We start from the raw sequence: 22,120 nt of genomic DNA, 5'->3' as shown, positions 1-22,120 counted from the left end.
TTAACTCATTAGTCCTCTCTTAATGATGATTTATGGATAATGGACGTTTCTTTATTTACAAAAAAAATGGAAGATGAACATTTGAGTTAATGCTCCTTCTGCGTTACAAAAGCAAAGTCCTCCATGCTAAAAGACATTTTTAAAAAAGCAGCAACAAAAAGTTTGACAAAACAAGCAACACACAGTACACCTGAAGTATATTATGTATATTATAATATTTTCAAAAATATTCAGATTAGATTTTGTTTTGTAATCCAGTGGATAACCTTTCTAATTATTTTTTTTTTCCATATAATTTGTATTCAGTAACTGACAACATTTCATAGTAATCAGACCCGACTCTGCATGTACACTTCTTGGGTCCTCACAACATTTTCCTCTCTGATCTCTTGACGATGCCAGCTCTTACGCAGGCGTGTCATCAAATCAGGAACACAGTTCATCTCACCCACTGAGGATGTGACAAGTCAAGTGAAATATCGCAGCAATGGTGGAAGACAAGATTAGTGAAATAACTAAGCCTTTTCCAACATAATCTCCAGAATAAATGTTGGCAGTGAACATTTATGGAAACCGCAGATGTGTGTAAACTTTAAATTTCCTTATGTTGCAACTTTACGTTTGTTAAGGTCGAGTTTTCAAATTCATGTTTTTTTTATCCCAAGGTCTTCTTCAAAATATCCAGTGGTGTCATGCTTACAAATGTTGAAAAGCGGTCTCGAACGCAGCCTTCTTGCATAGCATAAATCCACCACCATCCCCTCTGCCTCCTGATATGAAATTCAGGTCTAACACATAAACTTCATACAATAGAAATATACATATATATGGTATATATGACACGTACAGATGACGACCTATCAGTGGTTTGCAGAAGTGTTAAAAAACATTTCATTCTGCCGACTGGGCTGGCTTTGTTCCACGACTTCAACATGAACAATATTTTCTGAAACCTTAGGTCAAACACTAGCTTAAATACAGTTTATCCTTCATTGTTCTTTTCCCCACTGTTCTTATTAATACGTTTTAGAGCGTGTTGTACTCTGGCTCTTTCTTCTGTGTCGTTAATCTGCCAAGTGTGCCACATTTTATTCCATGATGTTACTTGTCCTGGGGGATGCTGGGTATCCTGGGAGTGTGATTTTTTTTCCCCCCATCAGTACATAATGCTAGAGATTTACCCACTGCAATGTCACAAGGGTGGAAGAAAGACAGCAAAAAAACACCATGAACATTTGTCATATTGACTTTATTGAGATAATTTCAGACAAAACATCAGTTGAGTACAGTCTCAAGAAATAGACCCATTTTAAATGGTAAAAGGATGCCAACTCCAGCACAAAAATAAGACTGCATTTTACAAAGCAGACATTCTGTCATGTTGTTAAGGCTTCGGAGTTTTGCGGTAAAAATTCAGAATTTGGAGATTATTAGGAGACCGGAGGAAGAATCCGCTCACGTAGGCACAGTTTTTTATTGTACACCTACACACAGATGCACACACACATGCAGTGCAGTACATATACCGTGTACATGCACACACAGACACACACATTTCCTTGACCGTGTCTGTGGAGGAGGAGGAAGGATTTTGTCAGAGCGAGGGGATCTGCAGGGTTAACAAAGTGAATTAACTGACAGCCTGTCTGATTTTACTGTCAGCCCTCAGACAGAACCTGGTACTAACAGGGCTGGCATAACAAAGGTACAGAATACTTGATATGTGGGGAGGGAAATGTGCTATATTCTCACCATTTCCTAAAATTAAATTTTTGGAAAAAAATTCACACTAACTGTAAGATTTTCACAGTTTTAATTTGGAATCTTTGCTGCGAACAACAAGTTTGTGAGTGTTGAATATTTAACTGGGAGGCTTCCCTCCGGTGAGAAATTAGACAATACAATGTCAGGATGTCAGTATCGGATGCGATATGCTGTGTTTTTTGACAGCAGGGTGAATCTAGGGGAAAATGTCAAACGGGGTAAAACCAACAAACCAAATGTACTGTCTTTGACATGTGATGTGACACGTACTGTCTGTGGCTACAATGCTAGAATAAAAACAATCAATACTATACAGAACAAATCTTACGCATTGGATAAGTGCCTTCATTAGGTATTGTCCCAGTTCTCCATATATGTAAAAGAGGTTAAGAAAATGGTTCAAAGTAAGAATATCATACAACACTTACAAAAAAAACATGGTAAAAAAAACTACATATAGACATTAAATACAAGTTTAACTCATCATATTGCACAAATACTCAAGTGGGAATTTGTACTGGCCCTCTTTGTTCTGTCTCGACACATTTACACAAAGAAAATCAGGAATGCACGGAAGAATGCACGCACACACGGAGTAAGAGAGGGGTAATACGCTACATGGCTCACGTACAATGAGGACACATTTTACAAATGCAGAATGTTTTTGAGATTATATTCGAAGGTGAATAAATTATCTGAACAATCCAAATCAGAAGGTGAGTAACTATTGGGAGTGTGAATATATATGCTTCAGTGTGTCAAATGTATATGAAGAAAGGTTTTAACATCACAAGTTTGACGCTTGTGTCGAAGCTATGTGCCGTGGATACAAATCACCACAAGACTAGGCGAGTGAAGGGAATATTTTTAAAGAGGTAAAAGAGTGGCAATAAAAAATATAAAATACATTTACATTTGTACATTGAAACAAACAGTGGGTTCACGGATCAACCGTCGCTCTGCAGGTGTAGCCCTCATGGAAGTCCCCATTATGCATCTACTGTATGCAGCTTTGTCTAGCATAAGCCCTGCAGTGGCTGATGCAGCCTATCCAATGTTGACAGCAGAAGTTAATCATTTTGACAATAAACTCAGTTCATCCCAAAATTAAAAACACATGTTTTTCCTCTTACCTGTAGTGCTATTTATCCATCTACATTTTTTTGGTGTGAGTTGCCAAGTTTTGGAGATATCGGCCATAGAGACGTCTTTGTTCTCTTGAATATATTTGAACTAGATGGCCAAAAAAGTACATTTGAAAAACTCGATAGCAACGTCTCTTTCCAGAAATCATGACCCGGTTACTCAAAATAATCCACAGACCTTGCTGTTAGCAGTTTCATGTAGGAGCTACTTTCTTTCCATACCACGCACGTGTGTGTGCATCTACTCACGGATAAGAGGCTAGCTTACTGAGCTTGCTATTGTTACAGCTCAGGTGAGGAGGACGTCATTAATGCTTACATCCTGTTCTGTTGAGGAGGTCATGAGTAGATGCACGTTTCCTTCTGCAACGTGCTACAGTGTAGTTCGGTGGAAAAGAAATAGTTCCAGCATGAAACTGCTCACAAAAAACATCTGAGGATTATCATGAGCAACGGGGTTATGATTTCTGGCATCATTTGGCCTTCAAGAGGAAAAATAGGTATTTGTGATTTTGGGGTGAACTGTCCCTTTAAACATGTCATGTGAAGCGGAAGTTGAATTTTTAAAGTAGTCATCATCAGGTTAAAGCGCAACTGATTGACCAGTGTTTAGTTGCAAACAGCCTATACAAAATGTGGTCTACTACTATAAGCTGCTGTTGGTTATATTAAAGAGTGCAGATCGGCTGTATTCAGAGCTGGTGACTTTTATGGGAAGTCAAGGAAAAGTGGAGGAGCTTGTAGGTGTTTTATGGGTTTAGATGTATAGAAAATGACCTTTAAAGAGTGAACATGTCTGAGCTTGCCAAATTTCACTTGAAATGGTCTTTTCTAGCCCGTTGGTTTAAAACAAACATTTGCCTTTAATCTCACTCATTTAATTTCCGTCTGTGTGAGAAATACTAATTAAATGGTCATTTCATTGTGGAAAATTTTGGCCGATTGTTAGTACCCCTACGACAAATCACAGTCTTTATGAGGTGGCAACACTTCAGGGCGTAGCAGGAATCGAGGATTGCTTGTCATCAAAGCAAAGTCTCTGAATTCATTGGTGATCAATAACATTCATTAAAGGTCTAAAAATTCTGTTGCTGCGGGGCACTCATCTCCAATCACAAGATAGAGCTGAACACTAGTGTCTGGCTACATTTTGAATGAAAAGAGGTTAATTATGAGCAGACAGGTTGGACAATTTATACTTGCTTCATGGCCATCTTCATTTATAGGAAGAGGTATGGTTCACACGCCATAAATAGCTGCTTCTAAGTCTGCAGATTGATGATTAAACTGGCCTGAAAACACTGAAATGCAATATATCAAATTGCTATGTATGAAATTGATGGGGAACACTGTGGTTACAACAAACTGTCACAGTGGTGGTGGACTTGTTACAGATTCTGGAAGAAGGAAAAGTACTGGAATTCCACCTCCAGACAGACTATTTTGGGGAAACTCCACCCTGTAGGCGTTGCTGTATGAGTGGCGCTTAGTTCCATATTTAAGTCTGACGTCTGAAAACTGATGGCGCTAGCTTCCTCATTAGGGGCCCATTACTCAGCTCTGAATACAGCCCATGTGTCTCTGCACGCTCTACTGTACATCGCAAGAGTGATTACTTCTGAGCTGATATATATGAAAGCACTTTTTTTATTAATACTTCAGAATGTATTGCCACCTTTGGGTCATAAATGTGATTTGGTATTGATTTTGTTGTTATTAGGTTATCAAGTATATTTCTCTGTGGAGAAATGCTTGAAGGCCCTGACACAGCTATTGGATAGCATTGAAAATGGCACTGTATCTTTGAGAGTCAGCTACAAGGTTCACCAAGTGACACAAGAATATAACAAAAATGGAAAAAGGCAGAAAATAAGATCAATTCACCAGAGAAATCCAGCGTTAAGCTTAAACTTAGCTCCAGACTTCAAAATAATAGGAGGTAGCTGTTAATCATCGACCTCGAACTCCAATTAAGACAAATACCCCTTGAAGTGAGCATTTAATTGACTGGTTTGAGATCCTTTTCAAACCCCGAGGGGTTGTTGATAACTTTTTGGACTGACCTAGCCAAAGGCCGTTGGTATTTTTGTAGCTTAGATGTGAATGCTAAAAAGCTTTTCATCTGTTTTATCAAAGTCGCTCTTTTGGCTGGTTTGTCTCCTGTCTAACTATTATTGTGCTGCCATCACACAAGCACAATTCATTGAAAGGAATGCAGTGAATTTCCTGTTAGCTCTTGGGGGATATGGTTTGTTTTTCCTGTTGCTGGGAGCCAATTTTTTTTTCCCTCTTGCCCTCTTTAACTTCCTGTCTAGGAGCTTGACTTTACAGAGAGGCTGCAGAGGTGAGCGTCAGAAGCCATTGATTAGACTTCTGTTATCCGTCACCCAGCGCCCTCCCACCCCCATCCACCGTTGCAAACTCCCAGATCACATCCATTTCAGGCTTGGTGTGTCAAAGACGTGGGTTGTGCTTTTTAATGAGAATCTGAATGGGGGCAGGGAAGGGAGAAATGCTTCTTAAAAAGCATTACTAAAGAAGACAAAAGCACAAACCCCGTATAGGTGACTTTGAGGGGAGATGGTGGCCCTGCTGGTGGTGGAGATTACCATAATCTCATGCCATGCTGCTAGTCGGTGTGCTCTGGGTGCTTCCAATGCTCGCGTTGGCGCTGCTGTTCTCAGAGGGGGAAGGGTTGGTGGAAACAGGTTGTCGTTTTGTTCCTGAGCACGGACATCCTGTAGAAAGATGAGAGACAAGCCAATAACATGAAAAGAAGAAAAAGAAAACAATCAATTATAGGTGTCATTTACACTGGGGACACTGGGGACACTGGGGACACTGGGGACATGTCCCCACCACTTTTTTAAATGGCCAATTTTGTTCCCAGAACTTTTAAACAGGGATGGGCATTTCACACTGATCCCCACATTACAGTGCCTAAAATCGCATGTGTTGAGGACCGTTTCAAAATGTCTCTTCATCTCAGCCCTTAAATGCCCACCACTTTTAAACACAAAGTGTTGGAGCCATACAAAGAAAAGCAAAATTCCTTACCGGGAAGGTTTGCTGCAGTTGAGCTGATGTCAAGTCCTGTTGGGTACCCTGAATTAAGCAGAATGTGATCATTTCAAATCCAGGAAAACATCAATTCAGATATACAGTATATTTAACCAGGAACTTTAGAGTGTTAATTTTACGCTTACCTGTTTTAATTTTGATAAACCACAGCGCACCAATAAGTAATACTCCAATCAGGAACCCTCCGAATGCAATGCCCAGAACACCAGGTAGGCCAAAATCAAAGCACGGTGGGCCTGAAACATATACATGAAAAAAACATTGTATGCAAGCTTGATTTAAACAACAGCGATCACAACAACCAAAGTCAGAACTGATGATTACAACTGAATGCAGACACAGCACCAAATCACATTCACCGAGACTTGATATGTTCTCGATACACAGTAGGTGGTCAATCATAGTAAACAGTCACAAGTTGTCGACGCAAGTGAGTTGAGATTTTATGATACAGTGGCACATCTTGCAGAGATATATCATATAACATGTTTCAGTTGGGTAACAGCAAAAAGTTCAAGGATTGGCTCTGATCCACTAATTTCTCCAGAGAACCCAAGCAAGCAAGGAGTCAAAGTTTCAGTTGCCAGCAGCAAATTTTCTTGCAGTTTAACAAAACACCCAGACAGTTGTTGTGCTGTGTGTCAAGTGAACACTGTGTTCAAGTGTTCAAGATGTGGGAGTTTCCTGGCATGCAAAAAATAAAGGTGTGTGTGTGTGTAAATATCCCACTTTCAGCTACATAAATATGTTATGACTTTTAGACCAAAAAAAGGACGATTTAATTCAATCAATTTAATTGATGACACGCTACGGCACGGTCCTTATACAACTCTTTCCCCTGTCCTAGTTACCGTGACAACACAAGCCCATGCAGTAAATAACAGTCATTACTTTAGCAGGGTTAGACCTCAGCCCAGCTGAAATAAAAAAGTTATTTTGCCCTATCATTATCGTTACAAATTTTAATTTACAATCAAGTCTGGCATTGCTGATGTTCTTTGGGCATGCTGTGTGCTGGCTGGCCCCTCACAACGTGCTTCGCTGCTAACAAACTTAATAAAAAAAACATAAAATCTGACGCCAGCAGCGATAAAAAATAATTTTTCCCTCAACTCAGCTCTGAAAGAGTAAGAGTACGGGCGAACACTAAAGCTCGCTGAAGCCTCTGACATGCAGGGCTGTGGCACAGACATACTGCTGTAGCCCGGCAAGGCCATCGCACAGCTTTGCTTCACTCATTGTGGTCCGGCAAGGCCACGGAAGGATTACCTTGAGGCAGACTTCAATTCAAGAAGGCTGTATAATAGATCATTCACAGTTTCCCCTTCACTCAGACATCGCTTTAAGCTCTTCCAACATCATGATTGTACAAACTAACTACTCACTGGGCAGTTGGCCATCTTTGCTTCTGATTTTTAAAGCTGGAAAAACATGCCAGATATTATTAAATCCTTGTGATCCTGTTGTTCAGTTTGGAAAGTTATAACTATTATCTAAACTTTTATGTCTTCAATATGCTCTGTACCTGACCAGGCTGTTGTTGAACTGTTTCCAGACAGAGCCTGTGTGCGCGCTATGTGTTGCATATAAAAAAAAACTGTGCCAACGCAACATGGGTTTTCTTCTCCCCTTCTTCTGCTACCTGTAGAGATCCTCCCACAAGTATCCAGAACATTTGGAAGAAGCTAATCATCACCTTTGCACGAGTTTCTCTCACCTGCCTCTGTCGCTCCTGCCTCCTGGTGGAATGTGCTTGGCTAAGAACTATACTGGTTTCATACCTTACAGCTTTCCTTTTTCTGAAGTGCATTAAAGAGAGGACACGAGGAACAGAAGACAGCATGTTTGTTTTGTAGAAACTTGCCACTGCTCTGTGCATCGCGTGTGTTTGATTAATTGTGTGTAGCGCAATTTAATGCTGAAATCAGAACACACATTTGACCTGAACTGCATGGACATTAAGAAAGCCTGATGTTGTACATGTGATTCCATGAAGTTGCTTTTTTTTTATTTTGTCAAAATGAAGACTACATGCAGTACTATCCTGCTGATAATTGATTAAACAACACCAAATATTAACTGAATTAAATATGAATCAGAGCACTGAAACAGTGACATCTTGTGGGCATTTGAACCGACTGCAATCCAGACGGCCGACCTCGTTTGTTGATCTCTCAGCAAGGAACATTCCTTGACCCCGAACGGGCCAGAAACATCACAGAAACTCGAGCAGGCTTTCTCTTGAGACGTTTTTTTTCTGTAATCAGTTGCTGCGTTGGTTTGTACAAGTGAGGCTTTGACAGCAAAGCTGAGTAAACAGGAGCAGGAAGCAGAAGCTCCAGTGCAGGTGGAGAGGAGGATACAGACAGCAGGCCTGTGCTGTGACTCCCTGGAGCCCTCTGTACGAAAACTACAAAACAGGAATGATTGCTGAATGGAGCACTCAGCCCTTCCCAGCGAAGCCTCGTGACGGAATGCAGTCTGCTAGTCCTGCTGATATAACCCTTGTATCTGACGCTGGGCTAATGAAAGGAACCCTAATAAACAGACATACCGAACCACCATTGTTCCTTTACAGCTAGTTCGATTCCTGTATTTCAGCAGTCTCCAGAAAAAACATCTCTAATTACGTACGTTAAAGCATAACAGCAAAGAGGAGGACAAACAGGACACAGGAAAGCACGGATGAGTAGTTTAGTCAGCTTCCTCAACACTTGCAGTATGCTGCAACCTTCATCTCTGGAGGATAAAGGAAGCTTAAAAGAATAAACAAATCCATTATCAGCTTTACAAAACAATCCCAACTAACTCCAGGTGATCCCCTATTTAATCAACATCCACTTCCTTTTGTCTTTTTAGTCACAAACTGAATCATTAGAATGTTCCTGGAGATTAATCATCTGGCTGGAGACTATTCTTTCTTTGAAGAAAGACATCTTTCCTCGTTTGAGTCTACTGTGTTGAATGGTCCGACAATAGCGCCGAGACCAGTGGCTGTGTTTGGACAGCGTACACAGTCAGACCCACTTGGAAACACAAAGGACTTCGCCCCCCTCCCCTGAGGGCCATTACTTCTGATTGTGGCCACAAGGTCAGCCTGCAGACCTTCCTAAAGGACGAGGCCCGGCCCCACAACCCCTTACTGGCTTCACTGCATATCCTGAGTTTACTGCTATGACAACCGACCGCACAGCACTTGTCGTGCACTGAAAGCAACAATAGAAATGAAAATTATAGCAGCAAGTGGCAATTCAACGGCCGAGCACCAGACTAGCAATTAAGTCCTGAGGGCAAAAAAGGAAATTTCAAAAAGTTGCACAATTTAAAAAATGATTCTGAAAGTTCAGACAGAGAATTACATTCATCTTCACGGTGACGGTTTGTAAAGAGAGGACAGCATCTGGACAACCAGTCCCACAATTTTGTGTCGATCAGGACATTTTTGCATTCTGTATACTGATGTGTAAGGAATTGTTTTTCCCAGTTACCTAAGAACAATTTGAGATTTGTGCGTAGACACGGCAGAAATCAGTTGTTAAACAAGTGGAGACAAGACCAAGATTGGGTAAGGCAACATTATAAATAATATGAATAAGCTTTGCTTGACTCAAAAAGTTTACTGATCCATATTTTGGAGTTTAAACTGAACTCACTTGGTGGTGGCAGACACGGCTGTGTAACCTCCAGATTCCTCTTCACTCTTCCTCCATCTCCACATTTCTAGTGAGGTGGTGAAAGAAAAAAAAAACTGATCAACCTCAATACAAAAACCAACCAAAGGACATGTTTTACATGTTTACATGTCGTTACTAATTTCAATGTAATGTTTTATTTATGAATAATAAACACTTTCATTTCACATGGTCTATTTCAAGTATGAGCAAGAAGTAGCTGATTAACTCCTACCTCACTGTAGCAAAGTTTGACGGCGCATTCCAGGTCCCACGTGGTAGACGTCAGCTCCTGGAGCTGATCCAAAGAGAAGCTGAGTCGGGTGCTGTTAGGACAAGAATTTGAGGAGCAGGCCTCCGGTATGAAGGGCAGCTCTTTGACTACAGGGCACGGGCTCTTGGAGCGCACAAAGCACTTGAAGACCTTGATGTTCAAGGCAATATCCCCTAGTGTGTGCCCTGAAATCTGCAGGAAACAGAGAAAAGATCAAATGAACTGCAACAATGAATCTTTCAAATGGGCATCAGCATTGAAATGTCTGGGACAGACTGACCAATATTATAAATTAGCTGCATTATCCACCTTATCTTTAGCAAATTCTGAGCAGGATTTGAGTTGGAGATGTGAAAAGGGGTAGAAAGGTTAGTTACCTCTGCATAAATCCTCTTGTCGCTCTGCACCTTGGTGCTAGGGTCCAGGGGAGAACGGTAGTCAGGGGAGGTGTACAGCTGCATCAACAGAGGCATCTGCTGAGGGGCATGAGTTGTATTGGGAATGACTGGCGTCGTTACTATTTCTGGAACTGAGAGAGAAACGGCCGAAATTAAAAAATAATCAACGAAAGATAAATCATATAATATTGATTGAACATTGATTTGAATTGCTTATTAGAATTAAAATAATTGGCCATGTTTAATGTAAGATTTGCTCTCAGGCTTGTTTTTTTGTATGGTACTTTTGATTGCTGTGTGTTGTTAGTCCTGTTAGTGTTTGTGCTCAGTAGACTTGGAGTTGGCTCCTTAAAATGCAGCGTGCAAGCTCAGCTTTAACAGAGCAGAATGTGGAGCAACAATTTTTCATGTCGGTGGACTATATTTTGTGTTTGTTTTGGTCATGTCCATGGAATAAACAGTTTTTTTTCTCATTACCCTGTGTCTCATCATTGTATATTTAACCAAGGGAAGTTATTAACCTCCAGAAGTGCTGAGTGAACATGGACATGGCAGACTACTTGAGTCAGAACTCTTTATAGAAGTGGCAGGGAAGGTTGTTAACAAGCTGCCAAGACACCTTGTATGTTTAATATGTTGGTTGGGTTAATGTTGTTTCTTTAATTTCTAGCGCCCTTAATGCAGATAGCTGCTAGTTTCTAGGATTTAGCAAAAACAGTTGAACTCAAACTGAGAACTTAAAGAAAACTAAAAAGTTTTCATTAACATTGCAGCAAAGCACGGCACATTGTGTATGGAAAAGACTATACTGAATGTGATAATGATAATGATCATGATGATGATGTGATAATGATTATTGAAGCAGTCATTACTTTGTGACATGAATTGTGTATGGGCTATTGCCTTTTCCATCTCCTCTCTTTTTAAAAAAAAAAAAAAAAATGCCCTAGTCAAAACCAAATTTCGATCTCTTATCGTCTTACCTACTGGGTCTTCTTTTCCGAGAACCAGTGAAATCATAGAGGCCTCTGGCATGAGTTCAGTATAGCTGGTGAAGGTACTGGCTTTAAAGTACATTAAAGCCTCCCTTTGTACACTCTCTGCACTGTCATTGTTCACTGTAAGTTTTGGCTGGAGTTTATGTCCCATGTTGGGCAGCATGATGACATTGTTAGACTGTAAAAAGAGAAGAGAAGTTCAAATGAATCACTTAGAAACTGTGTTGTGCAGGTAGTCACTCAATAGTAAGCACATTTTAACAGGTATTGTTCATGAGAAATCATTTAACTGTCATTTTGTCAGCTATATCACACTACTGACAACAATGTAAGCACACAGAGTGGAGTCTTTATCCTCTCAATAAATTGTATCTCACATGTGATTGTGGGACGATGAAAATGCTAACTTTAACAACTGGAGTGTGTGTAGGTGTAAGCTTACACCAAACTGGGTGAGTTGTAGGTTGACGAAGGTCCATGTGGTGCCCTGAGGGCCTCGCAGAAAGACGCTGGTCTTCTTACTGTCCACACGAACAAATACATTGCTGCAGAATGAAGAATCCGAAATTACAAGAGAAATTTCTTCAACAGCGATAGCAAAACAAAACATACGATGTGATTTCTTGTCAATCGCAAAGTTTACCAAGCGTTGCCATTCTCTGGAATGTTTATGATGTGGAGCTCAGGTTCATTGCTGGGCATCTGTGGGGAGCAAGATTTGAAGGAGCCAGCCAAAGGCTCTGCTTCGATCTTCATAAAGTGTTTCTCGAGTGCATCTTCGCTTTTTAGGATGCAGTCCGGAGAGCCAGGTTTGGTTCCTGTAAAGCCATAAACAATTTTCCATCATTGTTCATTCATTGTTCGCAAAACAAAAATGACATTCCAGTGGAAATTATAAGCAATAAAATTACTTCTGCATGCATAATCCAATATAATAAAGAAGACAATGGCTCCAAAAAATGGACAGCCGGCACTTCTGTTTAAATACTTTATTGTGGCAGGGAGGTAGTGGCTGCAATAAGCAATAAGCCATTGCAATTAAAGCCTATTTTTTTCTATTTATTGAACAGGGTACTTTCACTGAGAGTGATGCTCTGAGGGTCCTGTCCAGCATGGCTGGTAACAGGACTGACAGTTTTTTACTCAGTAGCCAGCACTGGGGAGCCATAGGACAGTGTACAACAGGAGACCAAACTGCTAGGGCAGCCACATTAGCACCTTGTCTTCCCCACTATGGAGGATGTTCCAAGAGCAGCCTCATGAGAGTGCACGATGCTCAGCCTTTGACCAAATAATGGTGACAGATGGTTTACGGGTGCACCCTGGTGCAGTGCTCAAATTGCTGCGCACATTTTGTTTCAAAACACTATGCTGGAAATGGGGATGATACATGTTTCCCAAAGCACTCCATACAGTGTCATCACACCATTTGCAGCATTTTGAGCCCAAGTGCATGAGTGTTCGGAACATACTGAGCACATGGAGGTGGACGCAGTGGAAGTAGATCATGTCCCAGGCCTGGTTTGAGACATTTTTCCGCGATTGAGATTTGTTTCTATTAAAGTGCAATGAGAGGTGATTAAAGTTCAGTCATTAGTCATTATCTACTCATCCCCATGGTGATGGAAATGTTTGTTTCGTAGTCTGCAAAACATTTCTTGAGCTTCAAGGCAAGACAGCACTGCAGTACTCTCTTAAACAATTGAAGCAGATGTGTGACTTTTAAAATATATTTTTTTTAAAACGTAAATGGCTCCATGCAGCTCGCTCGGGGTAATCCAAGTCTCCAGAGGCTCAGAGATCCCAAAGTGATTTGAAAAGACACCCACTTCTTGTATAAACCCACCCACTTCAGATCGAGTGCGAGCTTGCGCTTTTAGCTTAGCACCTAAAGTGAAGATGGCGGCATCTTCTGAAATCAATATGGGATCTCTTGGCTTCAGGAGACTTGGATTACGCCAGAGTCATTTTGTGTTTTTTTTGCATTATAAAACAAGTCTCCAACTGCTCCAGGTGTTTAGGAGTATGTTGCGACACTGAATTTAAATTTTTGGGTGAACTCAACCTTTAACCTCACTGCTACTGTCCATAGAAAGAAACTACCAGCTCTTATCAACGTTCTTTGAAGCCTACAGACGTCTACAATAATTTTAACTTTTAGTTACTACATCCTGACTGGCTTGTAGCTGGACACCTCGAATTAAAAAGTAGTTTCCTTAACACTGCTAAACAAACCTCTTTTGCGCTGGCTATAAGATGACCTGAATTTCAAATCACAGACATCCAAGTAACCTTGAATGTCAGGATTTTTTTTCTTCAACGAGCCTTCAGCTTGGCAACATCCAGCTGTGTATTGCGCAGACTTTTTAAACGCCTACAACAAGGCCTACGCAAGTTCACCTAACACCCCATTACGGGCCAAGGGATACAACGAAATAGCGATGTACTGTAAACTCCTCTGCTTGAGTAATTTGAATGCCCTTGTGGACTATGAGTCAGTGAAAACACGAGCTAAAATTAAGAGTGGCTGAAAACACAGCATTTCATCACAATTTAACCAGCACATTCAAAATGGGAAAAGAGCAGTATACAATTGCCAGACAGGAACGTTAACCTGTATCGCCCCACAGCTGATAGACCTGGAGAAGGACAGGCTTTCATAAAAACAAAGATTATAATATAACTCGTGCAAAATACTGTTAAAACAAACAAAAAAAAACCTTGGTCATAAAAGTAGCCACCACTATTCAGCATCACCGCTGCTCACTTTTACCCAGACCCATGCCAAGAGCTCTGCTTTTGCTCAGACTGCCCTAAGGAGGCTTTGTTCGGAAATAATTGTGCTTGCATTGAGCATCCCACTGCTACCGCTGCTGGCAAAAGCAGCAAATAACATCCTTATTGTCCAGCCTTCACTCATGCCATGAAAGCTCACTTTAAATCATAGTGTTTCTGTGCCTCCATCTTCAGCACCATTGGTCATTTTTCCACCGCTTCCCATTGCACATTTTTTGTCACGTGCAATGGCAGCATTGAGAACGTTAAGCTCAGTCCCCCAGAACTTTACCTTAAGAAGGCAAAGGATTTGCACTGACTACTTGAGATTGTTGTGAACAGGCGGATATTTGAAAACATGCATCATTATAAGAGGTTTGCGTAGCTTTTAAATCAGCAGTAGAGCTGCTTATTTTGGAATTTACGGTACAAAATCGGTTTGGTTGCAAAGTCAAAGCTCCACATGCTTGGTGCTTCATGTGCGTAAAATTGCTGCTTTTATTGCTCATGATGTTGCTTGGCTCACTGCTGTGTATGAAACAGGATTAGAGGATTAATTTTGAGAATTGTCATACATAGACCTGTGCTAATACGTATCAACAGTCTTAGTACGTACATGTAAACTGTGATACGTGTGAGTATGGACACAACATGGATGGAAATATTAAGTGAGGAACTAATGGCCCCTAAATGAGCAAATGCAACTTGTCGATTTCTGGTCAGAAGGCATAGCTGGGCTGGAAAGTAGGAGTGCAACAGATCACAAAACTCACGGTTCGGAATATATCACTGTTGTGAGCCACAGATCAGATTAGTTTTAAATATGCAAAAGAACACATATATAACTTGGCTTCCCGTCTGCTGACCATCTGTAAATGGTCTTTAATTAATTGACACCGTTCAAGATGTCCAATGTTAAAATAAAATCTTAAATTACATAAAAATTAAATACTTAATTTTTAAATTAAAAGTGGACAAATGACCCCATTGATTAGCCGGAGGTGTCATATCACAATTAAGTTATTGAATCTCAAGGAAAGGTATTCCTGTCACTTCACGTTTTGCTGTTTTGGTAGTCTGTCCAACGTGACATTACTGTGAAGTAATTACATTATGATGTTTTGATAGCCGTTTGTTCTTATTACATGACCTTTTAACACGAGCCAAGGCAAATAGAAAAGAGGTTGGGGTTTTTTTTTTTAGCCCTGCTTCCTTTGTTACTTTATGGTGTTTACAAGGTTCATTACTAGAAGGTAGGTCAGTTCAATTTATATGAATTATTAAAGTTAAAATACCCCCTGCCCCCGGAGGTCTTTCGAGTGGACAGCCTGTTAAACCAAATTCCATTCCAAAAGCAGGTGTTTTAAATTTTGCAATTAATCAGCAGTTCACACGCATGCTGAACCTTGGCGGTGGTGGTGGGCGGGGGCGTATGGGCCACGGATCAACTATGTTCCATTACACCGCTTGTGGAATGGCAGCCCCAGATACAGTTTTAAGGTTTATTACATTATATTTAAAACACGCAGAGGAGCTTAAAGGTGCACTATGTATTTTGGGGGAAGGAATTGTAATCAGAAGAGAAAGATCTTCATTAATTGATTTTTGTATGCCTAAACAAACTAAATAAACAAACTGACCTTAAAGGAAAACAACATTTCATACTGTTTTACCTTGTTTATATGTGGCGGACCCTGCCAACTTTCTAGCGTCAAACAGCGTTCTAGGAACCTTATTTTCCTCTAAGAACAGCTTGTTTATTGAGTTGTGAAAAAAATTATTGTATTATTGCTTCATTCATATTGTAAATATCAAAATCCTGAGTTTGAATTTCTTCTCCAAACCTACATAGTGCCCCTTTAATTGAAGAGCCCGACAGTGTTTCTCCTTGTTATAAGGGGTTGCTTCCTCTTGGACTTTTCTTGGATTTTAGAATTATATATTTTATAGAAAAGTGAGACGGCAACATATTTCAAGAGACTGTACATTCCCTCTTCCCTTTTGTAGGAGAGTGGACATATGGCAGCCGATGCTTGGCTAACACACGGAAACCATATATCAAAACAGCATGGGGTCTGGTTCTGTACGTACAGCAACGTAGGGGGGCTGCCATTGTTGTCACATCTCTCTGTCAACTCTGTACATGTTCTGAAGGACTGAGTAATATATTTTCTGGTTTAAAAAGAAAAATGTTAAAAGCAGCATGTTTGATTTCTTCCGATTTGCCCATCTTTGGTTGAAAAAGCTGTTGTATATATTAAGAATTACTGAATAACAAGTATAGTTTTTCGGTCCTTTGGCTAAAACATAAAAAAACAAAAAGCCTGACAGAATATGCAGACATTGCTTTTTTAGACCAGTGTGGTCTTCATCACAGCACAGTGCTTTCTCAGTGATTTCATCAGAACACACTTAAGATAAGAGAAGAGGTTAGTAGGCAGAGAGAGCCCTGGAAACAACAGTGCATCCATCCTTGATTACAGACTCGCTGCTGAGTTATGTAAGCTGAAGCTGTATGTGTCGCCGACTGCAATTACTTTGCTCTTTTCAGCACCAGAAATATTGTCTCAGACCAAACAAAGATGCAGATAGCATATTCCAGATAAGCATAGTGTCAAGGTTGATAAATCTTAAATACTTTTGGGCGAGCAGAAAGTCCTTCTTTATGATGGAATCCTGTAATGCTCTCTCACTATGACCATACATTGTAACTGACTCCTCCCAAACTGGCGAACACAGCCCACAAGTAATAAAAAATATTTTGAAAATATTAATAATTCTCACCATTTGTTCCTGTCGGTGTTATTTTTATCAGATTTCGGATTGTTGTGAATGAAGTCACACCCCCAAACTTCTGTTTGGCCCACTCGACCAGCTCTCCAACTTCAGCGGGCATCTCTTGCTTGTGGATGTTGTTAGGATGTTGATTAGCATGTGTGCCAATTTGGGAGTTGTTGCTTACCTGAAAAGTAGAGGCCAAGTCAATAAGCTTCATTAAATACTACTTCCAGAAAGAGAACAGTCACAATCACCTACGTTCCAAATTGCACGAGTCTGTCTGTCACCCATTGCTACAACAACACAGAATTGAGTGAGTCAGCTTTATATTTATTTATATTTACCTCATGGCTGCTCACATTTTGTCATATCAAACATGTTTGCCCATCCCTCTCATTCTCCTCTATTACTCCACCCAACTCTCCCTCTATTCTCTGAGCAGGGTCCTGTTAAAAAGAAATGTTTATTATGGTTAAGTGTGCACGAGCCCAGTTGCACAACCCTGTTGGAGCCATGGTCTTTCCTTTGCTTCCTGAGTGGGGCCAGGAAATGGGACCTTTTTTAGCTTTGTGCGTCACCACAGTCGGCTGGAATCTGGCTCCATACAAGGTATAAATATATACATCCATCTCATCGACTGGACAACGCTGTTTCCTCGTCTGGGCCAATGGGAAATAATGGAGTTTACATTAAGCTCCGCATGAATAAGAAGGCAGGGGAACAGAGGAGTGGATATTGTCTACAGTCGGCTTTTAGACAGTTAGACATATGTAAAAATGTGTTTTATTTCTGGCTCAACCTTCAATGTATCTTAATCTGTAGTGATTTGTCCTTCTCTTCTTCAGCAGTCCAAAGGGCTTAAGTGGAAAATAAAGTGTTGTATAAGTACTGTGCCTCTTCATTTTGTAAACACTTAAACCCACTGACACAGTCCATTCTGCTCAAGGAAGCTCTTCAAACTTTTATAGGACAGTACAACGAGATCATTGGCCAGAAATACTTCTGGGAAATCTTCTATTTCCAGTGCAATTTTAAATTCAAATAAACGGAGCTTTAGACAGTATGATGGGCCTAGTATTTTGATACGTTTGAATTATTTAATTCATTCATTTCATCAGCTGTAAAATCTACCATACATGGAGAGTGTGACACATAATTACTGGATTCTGACTCAACAATTATTCAGCTTCCTTTCATAGTCAATAGCGCAAGTGCTGTAGAGATGGACGTTTGAGGAAACAGCTCATAGCATTTAACCAAAATGATGAAAATAGAAGCGTAGTGTACGCTGAGTAATTTTAGAAAGAACTGTATTTTCTATGAGTCATCCTGTTCATGTTTATAAAGTGTGAAATGCTTGTTGAAATAACAAAAATCTCCCTCCTGACCTGCCTGCTATGTGTGACTACTTGCGTGTGTGTCCTTGTGTCACAAAGCAAGACAGGAAAAAAAAAAAATGTTGAAAGCCAAGTAAGCCCGAGGGAGTTATCAGCCTTTCTACATGAATATTTGATTGACGCAAGATCAAAAATAGTGTGAAGGGAAACTCCAAAAATAAAAGAGGGAAAACCAGTCACGATAGAACCAGGAAGACGGGGAAGGCCTGAGAGGACAGACGGGAATAAAAAGGGAAACAATAGTCGTCATTTTAATGATAACAGTGGAATTTACCTTAGATTAGTCTCCATTAAATCAGTTCGATAAACTCAAAGATGTTTTCAGAGAAAAGCAAATCTCGGTCTGGAGGCTATTACAGAAAGTTCTGATGATACTTTTTTCCCTGTAAGATTTCCTTGCAAAGGATGTATGAGTTATAGATGATAAAGCTTATGCCTTGTGAGTCAGGGTTTTGTTCCGTCCTCCACGTGGCTTCATATCCCACCAGGAGCATTTCAGAAGCGGAGGGTCAGGCCTGCCTGATATCGTTGACTTGCTCAGATTAGGTTTATTTCATAATTTTTCCTTGATATTGATATATATATATGCCTTATATTTTGACCTTTTAAATTGTGTTTATTGTTAATATTTTTCCAACTTTGTTGTGCTGTAGATCCCGAGTCTGCACAGGGTGATTTATTTTGAAAATTTACCAGATGCTCTATGCTGTATGTGGCTTGACACGGCTGCACCCTATATGTTATACTAAATAGTGTGTTAAATACAGTAAAATACCTGTGACTAACAAATTGCTAATATACTGAACAATAACTCAGAAGAGTCAGAAGACTTCATGTACAAAAATCTTGCTGTCCCCATGTTTTATATTATGTTTTGCTTTTTTTTTGACAACCCTGTGTGCTGTGATTGTGACACTGTGCCAAGCTGTCAAGCCAGTGACGTACTTTCTCAGACGCAAAACAGATGCTGTTTCTCTTGCACTGCAATCTGCAGTAAAACACCATTATCCCCCAGTGATACTGCTCATCCCACGAAAACATCCTGCAGTCACAGGCGATGTTGTCCAGGCTCTCGACAGGACATGATACAGGATGTGGTGTCACGCTGCTGTCAGCGTATCACTAACTGATGACACTCCTATAAACATTTCATCATTGTGAATGACCTGCTGTGGTTTTTATTCTATTTATTTATGTCTATTTTAAGGAGTTTGTCCATCATTAATATCTGGATTTACAACACTGCTGACTGTTTTACAAGCATTGTTCAGCTTTTTAAAGCTTCTTCCAGTAGTTTAAATCTGCATCCGTACAAAAGAATTGACAAGTAGGTTATGAAGACACTAAACATTAGTTTATCTTTGCTATTTTGTCACTGTGAAATTATTTTTGGGTGATAAAGTGGTAAAAAAGAGACATGGCTTATGAAAAGTCTTCCAAGTGATGCATTTATGTGCGGGAGGAAAGCTCTGACGTGAGAGTTAGATGCCAAACAGCTTTGCACTCATGAGCTATTTAGTCATAAGCTCAAACATGGAAGACAAACAACAAGCTCTATCTTCATGATAGTGGCATGAATTAAGGAACCTCTTAGTTTTTAGAGGTTACCGTTTGGCAGCAGACTGTCAAATCTCAAGTGTTCCCAGGACGACAATCCAAGACTGCGAAAGGATAAAATAAGTTTGCGGAAAGAAATAAAGCTGATAAAATGTTCATTGTGATTCTTCCTCTCGAGGAAGTTTCAACTGTCATGATGTACTGATATGAAGCGACTGCCTGCAAGGTGAGAAAAACACATTAATCATTGCACAAAAGTGCAACTTTGACAAGGGAAAACCAAATTGTGAAACGAGGCAGACAATGGCTCAACAAAAGAGCACAGAAGGCTGAAACTGCTTACTTCATGAACCGGTAGGCTTTGGAAAATGTTTGTAATAATTTGGAAACAATTGTGTAGTAGGGTTCTTTCTTAAGTGGTTTAACCAATGTTATTATAACTTTACACAAGGTTAGGTAAGGTTCTTTGTCTGCAGAGTCTCACAACTGACTCTGATCAATGTTTTTCAGTAAGAAATTAGGTTTTTCATCATTAACGCATTTAGAATTAATAGTACACTTTTAGGTGACCTCATTTATTTGGACACCTCAGTATTATTTCCTATTTAAGAGAGGCTGTTTAGTTTGGTGATAAAAGACTGCAACATATTCTAAGAATGCCTTTATTTCAAAACCAAATTTAAGGACTTGGTGGTTTGTTTTAATAGCAATATCTTTTGTTTTATTCACCTTGTTAGGTCCACACCAATGCTAATTTAAATAGTCTGACACACTGCAATAACCAAACTCTATCAACCACTGCAACACTTAACAGTATTATTTGTCTATTTAATTACACACTCAAGTGGGTGAATAAAAGTTGTTTTGTGGCCTCAATAGATTTAATTCGCAGATACAATCTTAGAGCACTGTGTTAAAGTCAGGAACTCTAATTTCATTGGAACATTAATTCTACAGCCGATTCCACCAGCCCATCTCGTTTCTGGCCACCCTTAAACTTCTCTCACCGATTTTATGGTGTGGCTAATAAACACACAAAAACACACAAACTGCCTTGTGCACAGCAGCCACTTGGGAATATCTATGGAAAGCCAACACTGTCTCTTAACAGGCCCGGAGAGCTGCACAGCTGTGGCAGTTTGACTGTATGTTCAACAGCTGGCACTTGACAGAAGCTAAGTACAGCTGGAGAAAGCGCAAAATTATACAATACTGAAAAAAGAACCACTTAGACTGTTGTCCCCACAACCTGTTAATTTATTATGATTAGTTAGTACTCATAAAACAACCTTTTGTATCAATAGCAAGCTCAGAATCACATACAACAGTGTAACATATCAAGCTAATGTATTCTCCCTCCACTCCTCACACATCCGACCATCAAGCATCCAGGAAAATGCCGGGTGTGAGCCTGAATGTTGTAGAAATGTAGAAACACAAAGAGGTATTACTCACGTAAATGTTAACACCGGCGTTGATGTTGCATAGAACAAAGGCCTTGTCTGGAGATGTGAGGATGATGTTCATTGGCGTGGCATTAAACATCTCCAGAGAGAACATCATGTTCTGAGAGGAGACAAAAAATGACATAATTAAGTTACTTTAAAATAATCCCAATGTACTGTATTTAGTTAATGAGTTCACAACTTCTGACTGTGTATGAAAGCCAGAGGGTCCAGAGTTTATGATTGTGTTGTAGGAGGTTGTAAGAAAGTTTGGCAGTGCTGTAAATCTCCAGGTGGAACACTGGGACTGATTAGGAACACAAAGAAATGGTGTGGCATAAATATCCACTCACCCCCATGAAGCCATCCATATTGGAACTACTGTGCTGCCTATAATGAGTTTTTGGTGAGTGTGCCATGCTGTGTTTGCGCTGTGTTAAACAAACAAAGGGGTAAAATAAAAAAAAACTTTATGAAATGTTTTCAGTGGTTTAAACAATACATTTTGCTCAACTTACATAATTGTTAATTGTGCCAAATGACAGATCCATTTATTATCTGCTCTAGCCTTTTCACATTTTTGTACACGGATGTGGTAAAACACATGGGAAAACATTATGTGAAATTTTCCACCACCTTCCACAAGCCGTGCAGTCCACTCAAATGGAAACATGTGTGACAGGCTTTGTTGACATAATATTTTTACTTTACTGCCAAGATTAAAAATGAATATGTTAGGATATAAACTTTACAAAATGTGAACTAAAGTGTGGGACTTTGCGAAATCAATGAGCCCTATATCACAAACAAATGTACAAAGTAATAATAATTATTATG

The 22,120-nt window shown here is 39.9% G+C and overlaps 1 protein-coding gene across 2 annotated transcripts in view; it reads right to left on the bottom strand.

Moving 5' to 3' along the window:
• Nucleotides 1–1,230: 1,230 nt before the first annotated feature.
• Nucleotides 1,231–22,120, bottom strand: part of eng (endoglin) — a 44,101-nt gene continuing 23,211 nt past the window's right edge. For both annotated transcript variants that reach the window (XM_084383901.1, XM_084383902.1), the window contains exons 4-14: nt 21,294–21,404; nt 16,891–17,068; nt 11,975–12,149; nt 11,774–11,876; nt 11,317–11,509; nt 10,313–10,464; nt 9,897–10,127; nt 9,644–9,710; nt 6,116–6,226; nt 5,967–6,014; nt 1,231–5,647 (exon numbers count right to left, since the gene is read on the bottom strand). In XM_084383901.1, the coding sequence (XP_084240027.1) occupies nt 5,526–5,647; nt 5,967–6,014; nt 6,116–6,226; nt 9,644–9,710; nt 9,897–10,127; nt 10,313–10,464; nt 11,317–11,509; nt 11,774–11,876; nt 11,975–12,149; nt 16,891–17,068; nt 21,294–21,404 (1,491 nt within the window). In that variant the 3' untranslated portion in view covers nt 1,231–5,525. The remainder of the gene's footprint in view (nt 5,648–5,966; nt 6,015–6,115; nt 6,227–9,643; nt 9,711–9,896; nt 10,128–10,312; nt 10,465–11,316; nt 11,510–11,773; nt 11,877–11,974; nt 12,150–16,890; nt 17,069–21,293; nt 21,405–22,120) is intronic.

The sequence above is a fragment of the Pagrus pagrus genome (genome assembly GCF_965226575.1).
Source record: "Pagrus pagrus genome assembly, chromosome: 19".
Lineage (NCBI taxonomy): Eukaryota > Metazoa > Chordata > Actinopteri > Spariformes > Sparidae > Pagrus > Pagrus pagrus.
Note: the sequence above shows the minus strand (reverse complement) of the source record. Positions and strands in the feature narration are given on the sequence as shown.